Here is a 17,450-nt window from a genome sequence, read left to right as displayed (position 1 = left end):
AAAGGCCCCACTTCTAAATACCAACACTGTGGGAGTTGGGCTTTACTACATGAATGGGGGGGGCGGTTCGCAAACAGTCAGGACACCTTACTTACCATTACAGAGTAGCTTTCCTCCTGGGGAAACCTGACATCTCACATGATACAGTCTCACCATATATGGTTATAGAAAAATGGTAAGAAAGGCGATTTTATCCTTATTTATCGGTTCTATTTTTAACAATATTAACTCATTTTTAGGCCCCTTGGATGCTCCTGGGGCCTCTACTCAGCATCTAACTGTCAGCATCAAAGAGAACTAATTTTCATTGCTCAAAGAGGAAGGTTCTCTTGCTAGATTTGGGGCAGCCTCTTAAGGGATTGAGAAAAGTTGTAGTATTAAGTAGGCTGTTTTTCAAGAAAAATGGAATGGAGCTTATTTATACTATAAAGTAGCTGGGAGAAGAGAAGAGAGGCTATTTCTTTTTCTTTTTCTTTATTTTTCAGAAAGAGAGCGAGCGAGCACACGGGGAGTGGAGCCCAGGGAGAGAGAACCTCAGGCAGACACCCCGTTGAGCACAGAGCCTGACACGGCGCCATCTCAGGACCCCAAGATCACCACCTGAGACAAAATCAGGAGTCAGAGGCCTAGCCAGCCACGCCACTCAGGAGCCCCCGAGGCTATTTCCTTTTAAAAGCCACCCATCGGTGAGTGATTTAGAGACTGACTCATTCATGCAAGAATTGCAGCAACGTATAAAGGCGTTGAACAGGAGTGTCCAGGGCTTTCCATGGGACCACAGGGGAAGAGCCGGAGCTTTCTGTCACGACACCAAGTTTTTCAAGGGAAGAGAGTACATATTTGTTTTGTCACTTGTTGACAAGCATTTTCTCATCTCCTTAAATGTTTTCAAAGCATGATTTGTAACGGCTGCGTGGTGTTCCAAAGGATTTTGCACCACGGTATTTAACCAGCACGCCCCCCACCCATTAAAGATCTAGATTGTTCCCAAAGTTTCATGATGACAAGTCATGCTGCAATGAATGTTCTTGTCCCACTGGGTCTTAACTGCTCTGATCACCGCAACCGGTGAGTTACTGGGCCAAAGTTTGCATCTTAAAGGTATGGAGTGAATATTGCCAATCTGCCTCCCAGAACGATGATACCAATTCGCACTTCCGCCAGCCGTGAAGAAGAAAAGCCTCTTTCCTCACGGTCTTATCAGCTGGAGATATTATCACTTTAAAAGCAATCACTGAAAACTGAGGGCGTGAAGGAAGTCAGCTGATAAGTTTATGATGTAATCGTTCATTTTTTTAAATGAATTGACTATGATTCCTTTGCCTGTTTTGGATTAAACTGTTCATCCTTACTTACACTGTTTTCTTTGTCTACCCAGCACCAGTACGTACTTCTCTAAGTTTTCATTTGTTTTTACATTCTGTTTATAAGGTTTTTCATATGCAGAATTTACCAATTTTCCTCCTTATGCTTAGAAAGGATTTCCTCACCTTCAGGTCCACAATTTCTTCCACTCTATTTGGTATTTATTTTGGCAGCTGATGTGGAATTAGGGATTCACAGGACTTTACCACCTTGGAAACTTGGAGATCCTCATGTTCAAACCTCTTCAGTTTAAGGAAAAACGGAGGGAAAAAGCCCAAAGAAGAGGAGAAATGGACTCAGGGACACGAAACTGGTTAGTGGCAGAACCAGAACCAAAAATCACGGATTCCTAGACGTCCGTTTATTCTCCTCTTAAAAAATAGTAGTTTTCAATAATAGAAGTAAGAAATGAGTATAGTTTCCTTAAAAACTTTAACATTCCTAATCACCTGTCTGAATGCAAATTTCCTACGTCGCTCCCCGGAGTAGCCACGGTTGTCATTTTGGTGTGGATCCTTCTACACTTAACAAAGATATTTTATGTACTCCCACGTGTAGGTACGAATGACATGTATGGTTATGGGTTGGTTCGGGGAGGGGGGTGCAGGGTACCACGTTGTGTGGATCATTTTGTAATATACCTTTCTTGCTCTACATCATGGTACATGTCTCCTTGCGCCCGTGAAACTGCAGGATGGTGGGTAATGCCCTCTGTAAGTTTAAAAGATATCACCAAATTACACGCTTGCTGACAGAGTACCCATTTCTCCATAGTCTCCACACCTTAATATTATCTCCCATCCTGTAAATTTTTTTGCCTATATGATGGGTGAGAGATATTTCATGTTTAAAATTTATATTTTCCTAATTACTCATGAAGCTGAGCATCTCACATGTTTAGTGACCAATTGTATATCCTCTTCTATGAGCTTCGTACTTACTTTTACTTTTGCTTAAAATTCAATTGTTAGGGATATGTTTTCTTATCTGCTTTTTATATACTTTGGAAATTAATCTTTATCTGTTACATCTGTCCTACGTATTTCTCCCAGTATGTCACTTTCACTTAACTTTGTTTCTGACTTTTTTTGTTATATAGAAATTAACTTGATGTAACGAAAATGATCAATGTTTTCTTCCTTTTTTGTCCTTTGTGTCCCAAGAAGATCTTATGGCTTTCAAGTTCGTAAAAACAGTTCCCGATATTTTTTTCTAGTAGTTTATAGTTTGGGGTTTTAAAAATATACATATTTAGCTCAAAGATCCATCTGGAATTGATTTGGGGTCCACTGTAAGGCTTATTTTTTTTTCCCCACATAGATGGCTAATTGTGTCAGCATTGAAGATGTTTCTTTCCTAAAACTTAAGGTGCTATTTCCATCATAAACCAAATTCCAGTATATTCTTGGGTCTGATTCTATACTCTCTACTTGGTTTGGTTTACCTATTGATCTAGTGGGGGCTGCACCCACCCTGTTCTGCCACAGCTTTATCATTTCTATTGATAGATGGATGGTAAGTCCAACATTTTTCCTATCCCATTATCAAGTTCATTTTCCCTCATAGCCAACAAACACCAACAAGGCATGTCTCTGGCACTCAGCTCCCATCCAAGGCGTGGAGAGAGACCGGCTACAAGGAAAACCCACCCAAGCAGCCACCTACCCTCCTCTCTCCGCCTCCACTGCTGCCGCCCAAATTCCTGTCCCTGAACTACTCCTTAAAATAAAGCTCAGCTGGAGACAGCACACCTGTTTTGGATTAGTTACAATAAATCAGGATCCGTATTCATTTCAGTTGCGGGGCAGGTGAGGAACAGGCCGCACTTGGCACAAGCCAACTAGAAAGCAGAGAAACATCCCAATCATGAGGGTTTTCCCCCCTCTTAGGGCAAAGGGGTTACACTTGACAAGCCCGAAACTTCCTGTTGCTTCCAAAATCCCCGATTCCTTCTGGAGATGCCCCCAGGGGTAGTAGTCCCTCGAGATCTTGGTCTAATGAAGCCCAAGGTTGGGATTTTACTGCCCACGAGAACCACCCCCAGCGCTGGTTCCGAGCACCCAGTCAAGAAGCCTGAGGTAGGATTTAGAGATCTGAAATCACCGCGGCAGGTGAAGCCGGTGCCAGCAATCCAGGCCCTCCCGGTGGAGACGCACTGCCCTGAGCCCCGAGCAGAAGCAGGCTGTGGGCCCCGAGCGCCTCTGTGCCACACACGGGATCTGTGACACCAACCCGCTCTGTGATGGGTGAGTAGGGCAATGACCTGGGTGTGACCAGATGCTGCCTTGGTTCCTACGTGATCTCTCCTAGGCCAAGTCATGCCCCTCAAGCGCCGGAGTCAAGTAGAGAATCTCGAGCAGGAAGGGAAGAGCCTTCAGCTCAGCTTTTGCATTGGCAGCGGAGACGCTCTCTAGGCGTCTTTGAATACAATTAAAAATGAGGCCTGTGGGACGCCTGGGTGGCTCAGTGGGTTAAAGCCTCTGCCTTTGGCTCAGGTCACGATCCCAGAGTCCTGGGATCGAGCCCGGCATTGGGCTCTCTGCTCAGTGGGGAGCCTGCTTCCCCCACTTTCTCTGCCTGCCTCTCTGCCTACTCGTGATCTCTATCAAATAAATAAATAAAATCTTAAAAAAAAAAAAAGAGGCCTGTCCCTCACTCCTGTCTCCTGAGACGGGCACTCTAGGCTGGAAGGCGGCGGGGGGAGGGGGTGTTGTCCTGAGGCCAGGTGGCACTACCCTCCACTCCCCCACCCCCCCAACCCTGCAATCTCGCCAAGGCAGAGATCCTTTCCCGTCCCTGCGGCCTCAGCACCCTCCCACCTGCCTAACCTGAGGGCTGCCAGCATGTCCACTCAGTTCTCTTGTGCATCTTTAATATCTGCCACAGTGACCACCGGCCCACCTGGGCTGCCTCCCTGCACCGTCTGAGGGAACTTCCCGCGCACAGTTTTTTGCTTCTGTCTCTGGTTTTCTGATGACCCATTTAGGAAGCGACCTGCAGGCAATGCTGTTTTCCCCCAGAAGCCCTGATCGTGGAGAGGGTGTGATTCTCACAGAATACGAGGGGTTGCAGGAATGCACACACGGCCCGAGGGCAGCAGATCTTCGGGGTGAGAACACCCACTGCCTGTTTGGAAAATAGTCCCGAGTAACCCGGCGCCGGGCTCCTCAGCTAAGACTGGAGGGAAATCAGGGGCAAGGGGCTCCCGAATCCCTGAGACGGTGCTTTCATGAGCTGTACGACCTTCAGCTCCCTGCGGCCTCACTCTGCGGGTCTTCAACCCCGAGCCTCCCAGGGGGACCCTCCCATTCCCCTAAGGGCTGCAGGTCTGCAAGCTTGAGCCCTAGGACCCTGGGACCTCTGACGTCAGGACTTCTGGGGGTGGAGCCTAGGCATCTGTACAGTTAGAGAGTAACAGGGATGGTTCTAAAGCACAGCTAAGATTCTCAGATTTGTAGGTACAGGGAACCATCCGGGAGCTTTTAAAACCCCCACCACCCAAGCCACGCTCGGACCAAAGGGCGTCCGAATCTCCGGGGGCCGGATTCAGGAATCAGACTATGTTAAGGTCCCAGCCACCAGACCTCTGCTTTAGGGTTTGTTTTTTGTTTTTGTTTTTGTTTTGTAAATCGTTTAGAGCCTATTTACTTTTTTTTAAGATTTTATTCATCTCTTTGTCAGAGAGAGCACGGCAGGGGGAGGGAGAAGCAGGCTCTCCACTGAGCAGGGAGCCTGATGCGGGACTCGATCCCAGGATCTTGGGATCATGACCTGAGCCAAAGGCAGATGCTTAATGGAGCCACCCAGGCGTCCCTGCTTGGGGTCTTTTCTAATCTGAACACAATCTCCTGTCTGTAGACAAGAGCGTTTGGAACTTCAGTATGTATAGGAATCTCCCAGGAATCAGGTTAAAATGCACATTTTGTGAGGCTGGGGCCCGGTTGGAGGGTGTGTACTTGGACAAGCTGGTGTGCAGACCGCGCTGGGAGTAGCAAGGCTGTAGGGCTTTCCGCGGGTTATTTAACAATCCTTGAGTACAATTACTTCCGGAACTAGGCCTCCGCTGATCCTGTCGGTGCAGGGCAGTAATGGCGTTTGGCAGAAGTGGCACAGTAGGCTTTGTGATTAAAAACAAAACAAATATTTGTGTTATTTGCCCGTCTGTCATGCGGTGGTGTTGACAAGAGGCCTGACTGCCGTGTGCTAAGAGATGAGCGACTATAAACTTCGTCCCTTCCTATCATCAGCAGAGAGCTGGCTTATCAGCTTTCTGGAGGCCCTTTTAACAGTTGTTATGGGGGGGGGGATGCATTTTATTATGCAGATGAACTCAAATCTCAGGTTGCTCTGTCCCAGAGATGAAAACTACATTACAAGGAGGTTTAAATTATCTGCTTGGTATTTTCCTATGGGGGAAAAAAATACACACACACACACACACACCCCGACCTACTGTGTGTCCTGCCTGTCACTGGATGGCCATGTCCATTTTAAGCTGCCATAAACTGTGTTACAGTATCACCTGCCTAGCTACCAGGCTGAACTCCGATTAGCATGAAGTTTCACACCGCATTTATCACACGAGCCCACCCAACTGATAGATTTTGAGAGATCTTCATGCACACACATACACACAAGCAAAACTGAGAAAGTCTGCAGAAGGTCACTGGATGGTATCCATGTCAATATCTTGGTTGTGATTTTGTGCTATAGTGTTACAAAATGTTACCGTCAGGGAACCCCCAGGCAAAGTGTATGAGATCTCTCTGTGTTGTTTCTGACCCTGTGTGTGCAAGTACAATGATCTCAATAAAAGTTTCAATTGAAAAAGGTATAAAACCACTCACAGCCAGCCCTCAATATGCCTTTAATATGGGGGGGAAGGACATACGTATTAAGAAAGTAAACCATAGGGAGGCCTGGCTGGCTCGGTCACTGGAGTGTGTGACTCTTGATCCTGGGTTTGTGAGTTTGAGCCCCGTGTTCTGTATAGAGAGTAAAGGTAAGTAATAAGCAAAATAAAAATGGCAACTCATTAAATGCTAACTGCATAATAGGTACTGTGATAAACATTTTAGTAAGACTTTAATCTTCACTCTGTGAGGCATTATTATTATTTTTATCATTATTATTATTATTATTATTTCTGTTTTCTGTTTTAGACAAGGAAGCTGGGCCTAGGAGAGCTTAAGTAGTTTTTCCCAGAGTCACAGAATCAGAAAGTAGAAAGGCAGGACCCAAACTCAGGTCCAGAGCCAGCTACCCTACCTTATACCTTATTTGCATAAGAATGCTGTGTTTTGGTGGAAAGAGAAATCAGAATTAGGGAGAAGGACTGTGCTGCAGGGGTGCGGTGCAACTTGAAGTACCTTGCAGGATCTTGGCCTTGAAAGATGAGAGGAGTTGAGCTGGCAACAAGCGAATCGAGGGCATTCCAGGCAAGAAGACAGAAGAAACACCACACGTCTAAGAGAATGCTTCATCTTCCAGATAAAGAAACCAGTGTGTTTGTCTGCTTTGCCACTCAGAGGTAGATGGAAACAATATGGTAGAGGGTCTTGAATGCTAGGGGGATGTGGTAGGGTCTTCCTGGGTCTAGCCAGCGATCTGGGAAAGCTAAGGAGGCACTGATGAGGTCAAGGTTATATGTGAATCGCCAGCATTCACAAGGGACCCCAAGCGCAAGGTGTTTACAGTTTAGTACAAAGTAATCCATCGCCAGGCCCAAAGAGCAATGGGGAGCAGTTCAGTCGTGGGAAAATTGGTACATAAAGGGAACCAAAGAAAATATTTATGACATCAAAGGCCATAAAGTGGTTGAGACCAGTGATGATTATGGAATTAATGGAATTAAATCTCGTCCCATATGGCTACTTATTCTTTCAATTCTTGAGTGCCTACTATGTGGCCAGCATGATTCCAAGGACTTAGGACCTCTCCGTGAACAAAATACAGTGACCAAAACCCGCTGCCATCAAGGAGCTCACCTTCTGTGCTTAGTGCTGACTCCTGATCAGGAAGATTCTTAACTCTCAAAACCAAAGATTATACTTTCATACTGTACACTTGAGATCCCATGACCCCACAGAGAAATGCAAATCTCTCTGGGGTGCAGCTGGGCAGCAGTGGAGAAGGGCAGACACAGTGCTTCTGGTTTAAGAGTGAGGATGATCTTATCCCCGTGTGGCTAGAAAGAAACTTAAGACGGGCAGGTCGTCAGGTCTTTGCCTCTGAGTTGGATCGTAAGACAAGAGCCAAACCAAGGTGAGGGATTGGCAGTGTGATCCTTGAAGATGATTCAAGTTAGCCCGGGATACCCTCTCTGTTTTCCACTCCCAAACTGGGATTAACTTTGGAATCTTCCATAAATGGAGAGAAACTGGGGGCTTTCCAATCCCAGCCTGGGTAAATACTGTTTCCACACAAATCAGCACAAGATGGCCTTACATTGTAAAAGCAGGAGGGGGAGACAGGAAGTAAATATTCGGGGAGACCTCTGTTTAGGCAGGAGGCATTCTACAATATTTGGTTCTTTCCTTGTTCTTAAAATGCAGACTGAGAAGTATGGACTTTTCTTCAGAATGTTAAAAGCAACATACAGATGGAGACAAACTACTAAAAGATAAGCTGACGGTCACTGTTTCTACAAAAAGGCACCTAAAGGTAAGTGCATCAGCCAAGAGTCAAGACTGGGGAGATCCATCAGTATTACCCCCAACCAAGGATTTTTAACCATTTCGAATTTTAAGTTCCCAAACCCTCAGGTGTCTGAGAATAAATATTTAAAATGCCTTTTTGACCTACTTATCAAGAAATTCACCAATTTTTTTTTCCAGCAGTATTTTTTTAAAGTCTAATTTAGCTCCCAGGGACCTTCTCATGGTTTTGTGTCACATTTATAATGGTATTTAGCCCTTTGTTGTAAATCTGGCTTCTATCTTGTATGGATGTAAGGGACTGGGGCATCTCCCACAGTTAGTAACTTTCTGCATGGATAAAAGAATCCGCTCTCACTGTGCCCCTGGCCCTGGGGAAGAATTTTCCTGCTTTCGTTAAGCGAAGGGGGGTTGGTAAAAAAATGCGACAGATACAGAGCTCCTATCTCTAACTTCAGGCTGCACAGAACCGCCCCTGAATCGACAACTTCCATTCACGGTTCTGGTCACCCTTGAGTGCGAGGCTGGCTCTGTTACTGAGCACAGCATCGTGAGGGACAGCCCTACCACCTGCAGAATGCGGAGCTTTCTGAAGACTCGCCTTTATGGGTCTGAGGTACCTGCTGGAGTCGTGCCACAAAACACAAAACCCACCTCAGACCCGGAGCCGACAGCTGGAGGAGTGAGTGAGTGTGTGTGTGCGCGTGTGTAAGCGAGAGCCCCACAAGAACTTTGATGGAGACAAGAATGTGCACGGGACAGATGACTGCGGTCCCCGAGATGCCCAGTTATTTTTTAGCTGCGTGGAGCTTGCTGTCACCAAGACTCCCGATCTCAGAATTCAGTTTAGGGCACAAGCAGAGGATGACAAAGGGGGCTCCTTCCTTGAGCTCCTCTCTTTGTCCACAAGCTGAGAAAGCTAGCAATTGCCTCCCCCCCATGGTGGGTCGAACACTAACATTGTCACCAGCCGCCTCCTCTCCAAGTATCGTTCCTTGGTCGTTTTACCTCCTCACCTTTCATCATGAAGATAGTCTGCCCAATGAAATGCTCAATGTAGAGAAACAACGGTAACAAGGTACTTGGTTGAGCCAGGAAGAGCATTTTATGAATAGAAAAGGAAATGCTATGTTTATTGACGTGAAAAAATTAAGAGTGAAACTTCATTTTGTATTAATCTTTGGCTAACCCGTCTCCATAAACTTATCCTTATCCATAAACACCCCCATCTGTGGTCCTTGGCCTGTGATCACCCCGGTGGTAGGTGTTAAACAACCAAATAGCATAAAGCTGGTTCTCCTGCAAAAAATAAAGTGTAAGTGTGACTTTCACGTGGCAAGTTTGGCCAGTAGAGCAGACGATCTGGTCAGGAAAAAGCCACCTCAGAAGATTTTTAGTTTGGTTATCTCAGGACTGGATCTTTAGAAACTATGTATTACATGTTTACGTTTTCATAGCTAGAGTTCAGTAACTATGAATGGATTTGGGAATATTTTGTTTTTTTAAGAGTCTGTCTCATCTGCAAAAACAACACGAGGTTCCTACTACGAATTTGGGGGGAGGGAAAACACAGGTCTGGTAAAAACAATTGAAAAACTTTTCTTGGTGGTTAGTTAAAAAAACAAAATCGTGGCCACACAGCACAACATCAGTCCAAAGCCTATTTGGGACCCTTTAAAATTAAAGAAATTCACATATGAAACACAATATCTTTTGTGCATTATTCCCATTAATTTAATTCCATCTCTTTCAAATATACCCCCCAATCAGTAATAGGGTAAAACAAATTTATTCCCTGGCAGTATTTTCTTAGCCTCTTTAATACTTTGTGATCTAAGAAAAACAAAACAAACATTCGTCCAAAAATCTACTTTGATTTTGGGGCACAGAAAACCGACTCTGTCCACTTTCCCCAGCTCCACGAAACAGGTTCCACACATCAATGGGACACACTGAAATCTTTCATTTTACTCTGAATTCTGATTGAAACCAGCGCTTACCGTTTTCAAAGGGCTCCTGAAACATGACTAAAGAGAATTGTTTTTTCTTTTAAACTCTTCACCCAAAACATTTGCTTGAAAAATGCTCCGAATGGGGACATTGCCTGGTAAAACACATGTAGTCGACAAAATATCAAATTTCTCTTTCCAGCTGTCCAGAATCCCATTAGTGCCTCTTACTCCTATCTGTCTTTTGCTATAATTAGGATGGCTTAGGGTTTATCTGGGCCTTTTTTCAAAACCAGATTTCCTTCCCAGCAGCAGCAGCAGCAGCAGCTGTCATTCGCAAGTCCCCTCATGGTACTGGGAGACTTCTTTTGATTTGTACTGTGGCACAGTGATCATGACTACGAAGGGAAGGGAAACACACACACACACACACACACACACACACACACACACACACAAATACCTTTCATCTAGTAATTTTTAAAAAGAGGAGTCTTACCCGAGGATGAGCACTCCAGTCTGGAACTCCACCTGTTTCAAACAGGTTCTGGACGGGCATCCCTTCTCCCGCGAAGCCTGAGTTCCCTCCTTGGGGGAGTGAGCCCCGGGGAGTTTGCGGGGTTTTTCCTTCTCGCTCTGCTTGGACTGGACTAGCACATTGTCCTGCAGGGAACTGGGAATTCCAGTCAGCTTCTGCTCTGGCCCAAGAACCGTCTCTTTTATCACTCTGGGTTCGTGGGTGCTTAACGGATTCTTTGGGATAGAAGAGATTAAAGGTGCTTTCTGTTGTACTCGCTTTCAGGTTGGGGCTCAGTTTCTTGGGTTTTCCTCTCACGCTGGGCTGCCTCAGCCTGGCAGGTTTCTCTGAGCCCCTCTTGGTCAACGAACCCTCATCCCCTACTCTTCCCTCGGCTGCGATCTCCAACCACTGGCTCGCCCCTGGCTTTTCTAACTCACCAGACAAGCGCTGCATCGCCGTCTCGATCACTGCTTTATCCATGTTTAGCAGATTGTCACTGGTGAATTCCTCTCCTGCCTGATGGCTGTCTCTGGTTTCTCTTCGAATTCCTGGATAATCATTTTCAGCGGCCTCGGAAGCAGCGGGTGGTTTATATCTCCCCGGGTCTGTCACCGCAGACGTCGCGTCCCGGTGAGGTCCCAAAGTCAGAATCATCCCCGTTTGCAGGGATGAGGGACTGTGGGTGGAGGCTTGGCCGCTCCTCACCCCCACTTCTTGGGGTTGTGAGTGATAACCGCAGAGGCCAGTGGTGGCCTCCATAGGCCCGATGTCATCCGACACCCGAGACCCACAACCCATTTCACCGAGGAGATGCTCACACCCACCCAGGCAACACGCACTGAATTCCATCTCTTCGTCATCGCTTTCTAATAAAAAAACATGCTCAGTCCCCTGCAGGTTCCTTTGCCAAACTGCATTAGAGTAATCCGTCATAACGTCGGAACATTCCAGATACTCTAGGTCATCATCTGAAAACTCCTCGGTGCAGGTTAGGGTTATCTCTGGGCAAAGTTCATAGTCACTGTCAGAGTCTTCGCTGGACACCTGTGGGCTGACTTGCTGCTTGATCGCGGCCCCGTCACCTGGGCAGACGGATGCAGTCACCTCCGACAGCGGCAGGCTGAAGCTGATGTATTTCTGTCCTGTGGGGTCTGCTTGGTCAGAGTCCGAGACTCCCTCCTGAGGGCCATCACTGTGTAAGGCATCCGTTAGCCTCGATCCTTTGGAATGGACTGTCCTGTGGCAATATACATTGTGGTTGGTGGGAATACGACTTAACTTAGAAAAAAGCAACTCGTCTGCAACTTCCTCGGCGTCACCCAGATCATGAGCCTCTTCGGCTGGCCTCGTTCCTTTAACATCCAAGGGATTTTCCGAGCTGGAGGCGTGAGGGTCACTATTGGCCTGCGGTGAGCAGGAACAGCTGAATTTGGAGGAGGGGGAATCAGCTGACATGGCAGGACCTGTGGAGACATTTTCCTCCCCCTCACGAGGATGTTCTTTCTCATCGAGCTGACCTGTTTTCTCCTGCGCACATGCCTCTGTTGCGTGTCTCCATCCCGTGCCCCCGCCATCTTTCGGGTTAGGAGAGAGCTGTGGGTTCTCTGCTGAGCACTTGACTTCAACAGAAGCAGAGCAGCAAATCATTCCGGAAGAGTTTTTAGCCGAGATTTGGTAAACAGCAGCGTCATCTGGGCTACAGCTGGGATGAAGAGAATACACAGGTAAGTGTGCTGCGCTTGGATGGACATGCCAACCTTTCTCACATCATGGCACACAGAAAACCCCCGTGATTGCTGCTGCACCCTCGAGGGGATCTGTGGTCTCCCCGCAAAGGGGCTTGTGAGCTCCCCGCAAACCAGCTTCTGAGTTCCAGCTGCCCTCACGCTGAGAATCCAGGAAGCTCGTCACTTTCCCGTAGAACTTTCCACACGCTTGCGCCAACTTGAAAAATGCTGAGAATTATTCAGATGAATGGAGAAGCATCTGATATTCTAGTCTTCTTCTCTGCTTTTATTTTAAGGCTTTTTTATGCTATGGGAATTTGAAAAAAAATATTTTCTGGAGCGAGACCTTGCACACAAACAGCTGAAGAATTTGACCTCATACGGTGGAACAACATAAGCCATAGCTCTTCTTAAGCCTGTGCTGAGAAGGCAAGGTTCATGCCAGGAAGCTGTAAAGGTATCAGGCTGGGATTATGTGTATGAAGAATGGTGCCATTTCTCTACATTTTACATGACTGTGAAGTCCAAACCCCACCCCACGAGCCCCTCTGGCTGGAAACTCATGTCCACATGCCATCCTGACTTACCTAGACCAAGCCAGGCATTCGGCTTGCGCCCAGCAGGGAAGAAACTGGCTCCTAGATCATGCTGAGCCTGCTCTCCCTGCTCCAGGAGAAATGGAACTCCTGTGGCCCCTCCCTTTGTTGACTCCAGCCTAACAGGCTTTGCTGACCTTTCCCACTAGGGCCTCCCTCCAGGCTCTGCAGTCCCGATAAACACTTGTTACACTTGTTATAATTTGCACTCATTTATCTCATTGGACCTCAGTGTAGCTATAGCATTGCTGGTCTCACTCCATGCATTATCCAGCTCAGAAGTCAATCAGCATTTTCAGAAGGCGGCAGCTCTTGGTCTGGCCAGATTTAGAGGTCATATTTAGATATTTATTGACTGATCTGTGTAAAATGTGCACCAGTATCTAAGCCAGAAGGGTCAGTGTTAGAGACTCAATGGCACAGAGTCTTATTCTCTGTCTTCTCCCTGAAGGCTTCCCTGTGTCTCTCCAAGCTCCTATGTGCTCATAAGCCCTCAATAGTCGGGTGCCTGCTCACACACGCCTCATTTTCAAAAATCATAGATTAATTGCAATTTTGTTAATATCTTGGTCTTTAATACTCTGGTTCCCAAGTAGAAGCCAGTCGGGGGTGGCTGAGGCTGGCCACCGCTGATCTTCGGGTTTGCCTTGGCCAACAGCATGGGGAAAGTGGAATTTAGGGTAACTTTCTAGAGGAAATAGTACCTGCCCCTCCTGTGGACTTCACAAGGTTATGCTGAAGTTCAAATGAGAAAAATCAATGTGAAGGGGCTTTGCAAAGCAGAAAGTTTATGCCACATATATTCTATAAGAATGTGGAAGTGCTAAGTGATATTTACACGATGAGATAGAGACAGGAGCTGACACTGTTAGGCAATCGTAAATGCATCAAATCTATATGCTGTACACCTTAAAACATACACAATGTTGTATGTCAACTATAACTAAAAAAAAAAGAAAAGATGTGAGAGTGCTAAAACCAGATTACCTCGGGTTCTCAAGAAGTGTGCAGAAGAATCATCAGGAAACTGTTTAAAATTTTTGAAACAGAAACCCATGGGTAAAAGGCCTAAGAATCTGCTTTTAAAGACCCTAAACAGGAGCACCAGGGTGGCTCAGTCAATTGAGCATCCGACTCTTGATTTCAGCTCGGGTTGTGATCTCAGGATCATGGGATCGAGCCCCATGTTAGGCTCCGTGCTCAGCAGGGAGTCTGCTTCTCCCTGTCCCTCTGTGCCTCCCCCCTCAAATAAATAAATAAATCTTTTTAAAAATTTTATTTATTTATTTATTTGACAGAGATCACAAGTAGGCAGAGAGGCAGGCAGAGAGAGAGAAAGGGAGGAAGCAGGCTCCCCGCAGAGCAGAGAGCCCGACATGGGGCTCGATCCCAGGACCCCGGGATCATGACCCAAGCCGAAGGCAGAGGCTTTAACCCACTGAGCCACCCAGGCACCCCAAATAAATAAATGAATCTTAAAAAAAAAAGATCCCAAACACATTCTGCTACAAATTGTCCTGGGCCTGCCCTTGGAGACAGCCTCATCCTCGTCCTCATTACTCAAACATAGATCTCCTCAATCGAGCTGAAGTAAACCTGAATAAAGAGAAAGGGGCCTCTGATATTCACATGCCCCACACCACTGCCCACTTGCCTCTTCTCCCTTAGTTCTTGGAGACCTGTCCTCATTTTTGGACTTAAAAGGAGCATAGGACAGTGCCATGGTCTACTGGGACATCCCAAGTAATTCTGATTTCCTGATTTATCCAGACCATGATCCCAGTGCCAGAGAATCCACCCACCCTGAAAGCACCAAGACTTACGGGAAAAAAAGAAGGGAAGAGAAGAAAATAAGACAGAGAGGCCAAAGGACCAGGTAAGAAAGCATTAAAGGCGGGGAACAGAGATGGTTCTCAAGAACCAAGGAGAGAAAAACCAAAGAAATTTTAAGAAAAAATGTGGAGAAAATGACTGAGTTAAATATATTTCACTTCTGAATGACTAAATAAGCGAAGGGGAGAATGTTAGGATTTAGTAACATATGATTTTATGGAGTATGTGTTTTAGCCGATAGAAGATTTACAAACCATCTTACGTTTACTTAAGAGGAAAAATATAACTGACCTCTCAGAAGTTGATTAGGTAGAATTCTTCCCACTGGCTAATGACCTCTTTTCAGAGACTTATGGTTTGTGGCTGACATGTCCTTGATCGTTATCTCTAAGCATCTTAAAGAAGAGAGGGAGCAAATTCGACCACGAGCGTGGCATTTGTTGAATGTCCCCGCTAGTGAACAATGTGTGCGCCGCTCCCCTGCGTGCAAAACAGAGGCTCGGGGGGTTGAGTAATTTCCCCGAAGTGACCAAGGTGGTAAGTGGTGGAGGGGGCTAGGAAACCAGAGCCTTTTACTCTGAAGCCAGGCTCGGTATGTCATGTTAGAAAACTCACGTTCAGAAAAGGGAAGTGGCCAATGTAGAGAGATCATTTTTGCAAATAAAGTGTTTCTGTCTTAAGTTTTCATCTTCATTGGCCAACTGACAACACTTGGGACAAGTTCATTGTGGTGCCCAGTACTACGTCGAGTGCCGAGCCAGAGTCAAGGAGATGCATACCACGTCATGTCCAGCCCTAAAATGACTAAAAATTTCCTGGGGGAGACAATCTGAATTTCTGCGAGAACCTTGTAGGTCAGTTCTGCGCTGAGTTGTCCGGGGGAAACTGGAAGAGAAGAGAAGCTCAAAGAGGGGACTCCAGTGGGAGCAGCTGAAAGGGTGTGAGTAGGGTTGGGCTTTAGAATCTGCAAGATGCTGGCAGAGCGACCTGTGTGCCCCACAGTGATTTCACAGGAATGCAAAAGCATCCCGGAAGAAATTCCCTGACCAATTAGTTGCGTTCCCTCCTTGTGGATCTTTCCTTTTGGCTGAAGGAAGCAGCAGCATTCCTCCACCTTGCTGTGAAAGTCTTGCTGGAATCCTCTAGGTTCTTTCTAAATTAATCACTTCCATATTAAAGAAACAGAGCTACATGTGACCTTAAGTGGATGGGGCTTCTTCTGGGCTTGAACCCCCTGGGTTGGTCTAAACCAGAGGTTCTTAAATATTTGAGCAGCAAGAACTCTTTATAGACTCTCAAAAACAACGGAAGACTCCCAAGAATGCTTGTTTATGGGGGTTATATCTATCAATATTTACCATATTGAAATTAAAACAGAAAAATTGAAAATGTTTATTCATTTAAAAATAACACAAATAAGCTCATTAACATTAGCATAAATAGCGTATATGACATATAATAGCATATATGTAGGAAAATACCTGTATTTTTCCTAAACAAAGTAAAATTTCCTAAGAGTGGCATTGTTTTATATTTTTTCACACATCTAATATCTGGCTTAATAAATGATAGCTTTTTTTTTTTTAATCTGCTTCTGCATTGTGATGTAATAATACATTGTTTTGGTTGAAGTATATGGAGAAAACCTGGCCTCGCACAGATATGTAGTTGGAAAAGGAAAAGTATTTTAATAGTCTTTTCATCTGATTGTGGAAAATCTTTGATACTATACCAAGAGTGGTTGCAATGTTGGATCTGAAACCCTATCAGCAAGTTACATAAAATCCACTGGCTTTGACTGCATTTTACATGCATCTTTACTCAGACGTGATTTTGTAACATCATGTATCGTTCAATTGGAGGAACTTGGTTCATGAGATCTCCTAAATATTAACACACTTCATTATACATTTTCTAAATCACATTAATTAATATTCCTACTGATAATTTGGAAGTATTGGGAAACTGTCAAGCTTCTGATGAAGGATACAAGTTTTTGAAATTTCTAGTTAGGGAAATAATACAAATATTAATTGATCATAACAACGTAATTCAATTCTGTGCTAAGTTACTTGGCGGCAGTGGAAGGGCAGAGGACATCAGTAAAATGGCAGAGTAAAGAACTCCTGAACATTTCTCCTCCATAAAAGCAACAAGAATGCTGGCAAAATGTGTCTGAATCAGCTTTTTCAGAATTCTGAAAGTCAATTAGAAAATTTGAGGAGGAGGGCGCCTGGGTGGCTCAGTGGGTTAAAGCCTCTGCCTTCAGCTCAGGTCACGATCCCAGGGTCCTGGGATCGAGTCCCGCGTCGGGCTCTCTGCTCAGCAGGGAGCCTGCTTCCTCCTCTCTCTGCCTGCCTCTCTGCCTACCTGTGATCTCTGTCTGTCAAATTAAGTAAAATCTTTAAAAAAAAAGAAAAAAGAAAATTTGAGGAGGAGTTATTCAAGAAAAATGGCTGAATCTCAGGGAGAATAGCAGATTTTCCAGTGGTGTCACGTTCCCTGTCCTACCCCTCATCCCCACCTCCATGGAGTCCGGTAAACCAAGTATCGACAATCATGATGAAAATCAGCTGTCTGGCAGCCACCAGAAGGGGCAGAACAGTGTTGGAGCAACTGCAAAGCCCCATTCCCAGGGAATTGTCATCAGACCTGTCCGGTGGCTCCCAGAACAATCACACTCACAGGACTGTCTTTATGTGTTCATACTCAGAGTTCAACTAGCAGGAACAACCTTCTCCCTGAGACATTTGTTAGGAAAATATTCAGAGGCAACTATTTAACATCATGGCTGCCTGAGGCAC

At 45.6% G+C, this 17,450-nt stretch overlaps 1 protein-coding gene across 1 annotated transcript in view; it reads right to left on the bottom strand.

Moving 5' to 3' along the window:
- Positions 1 to 10,884, bottom strand: part of ALPK2 (alpha kinase 2) — a 71,249-nt gene extending 60,365 nt beyond the window's left edge. Inside the window, exon 1 of the mRNA XM_080821051.1 lies at positions 10,470 to 10,884. Coding sequence (XP_080677177.1) covers positions 10,470 to 10,529 — 60 coding nt within the window. The 5' untranslated portion in view covers positions 10,530 to 10,884. The remainder of the gene's footprint in view (positions 1 to 10,469) is intronic.
- Positions 10,885 to 17,450: the final 6,566 nt, after the last annotated feature.

This window comes from Martes martes (genome assembly GCF_963455335.1).
Source record: "Martes martes genome assembly, chromosome: 13".
In the NCBI taxonomy this organism is placed as follows: Eukaryota; Metazoa; Chordata; class Mammalia; order Carnivora; family Mustelidae; genus Martes; species Martes martes.
The sequence above is the reverse complement of the archived record's forward strand: the minus strand, read 5'-3'. Positions and strand labels throughout refer to the sequence as shown.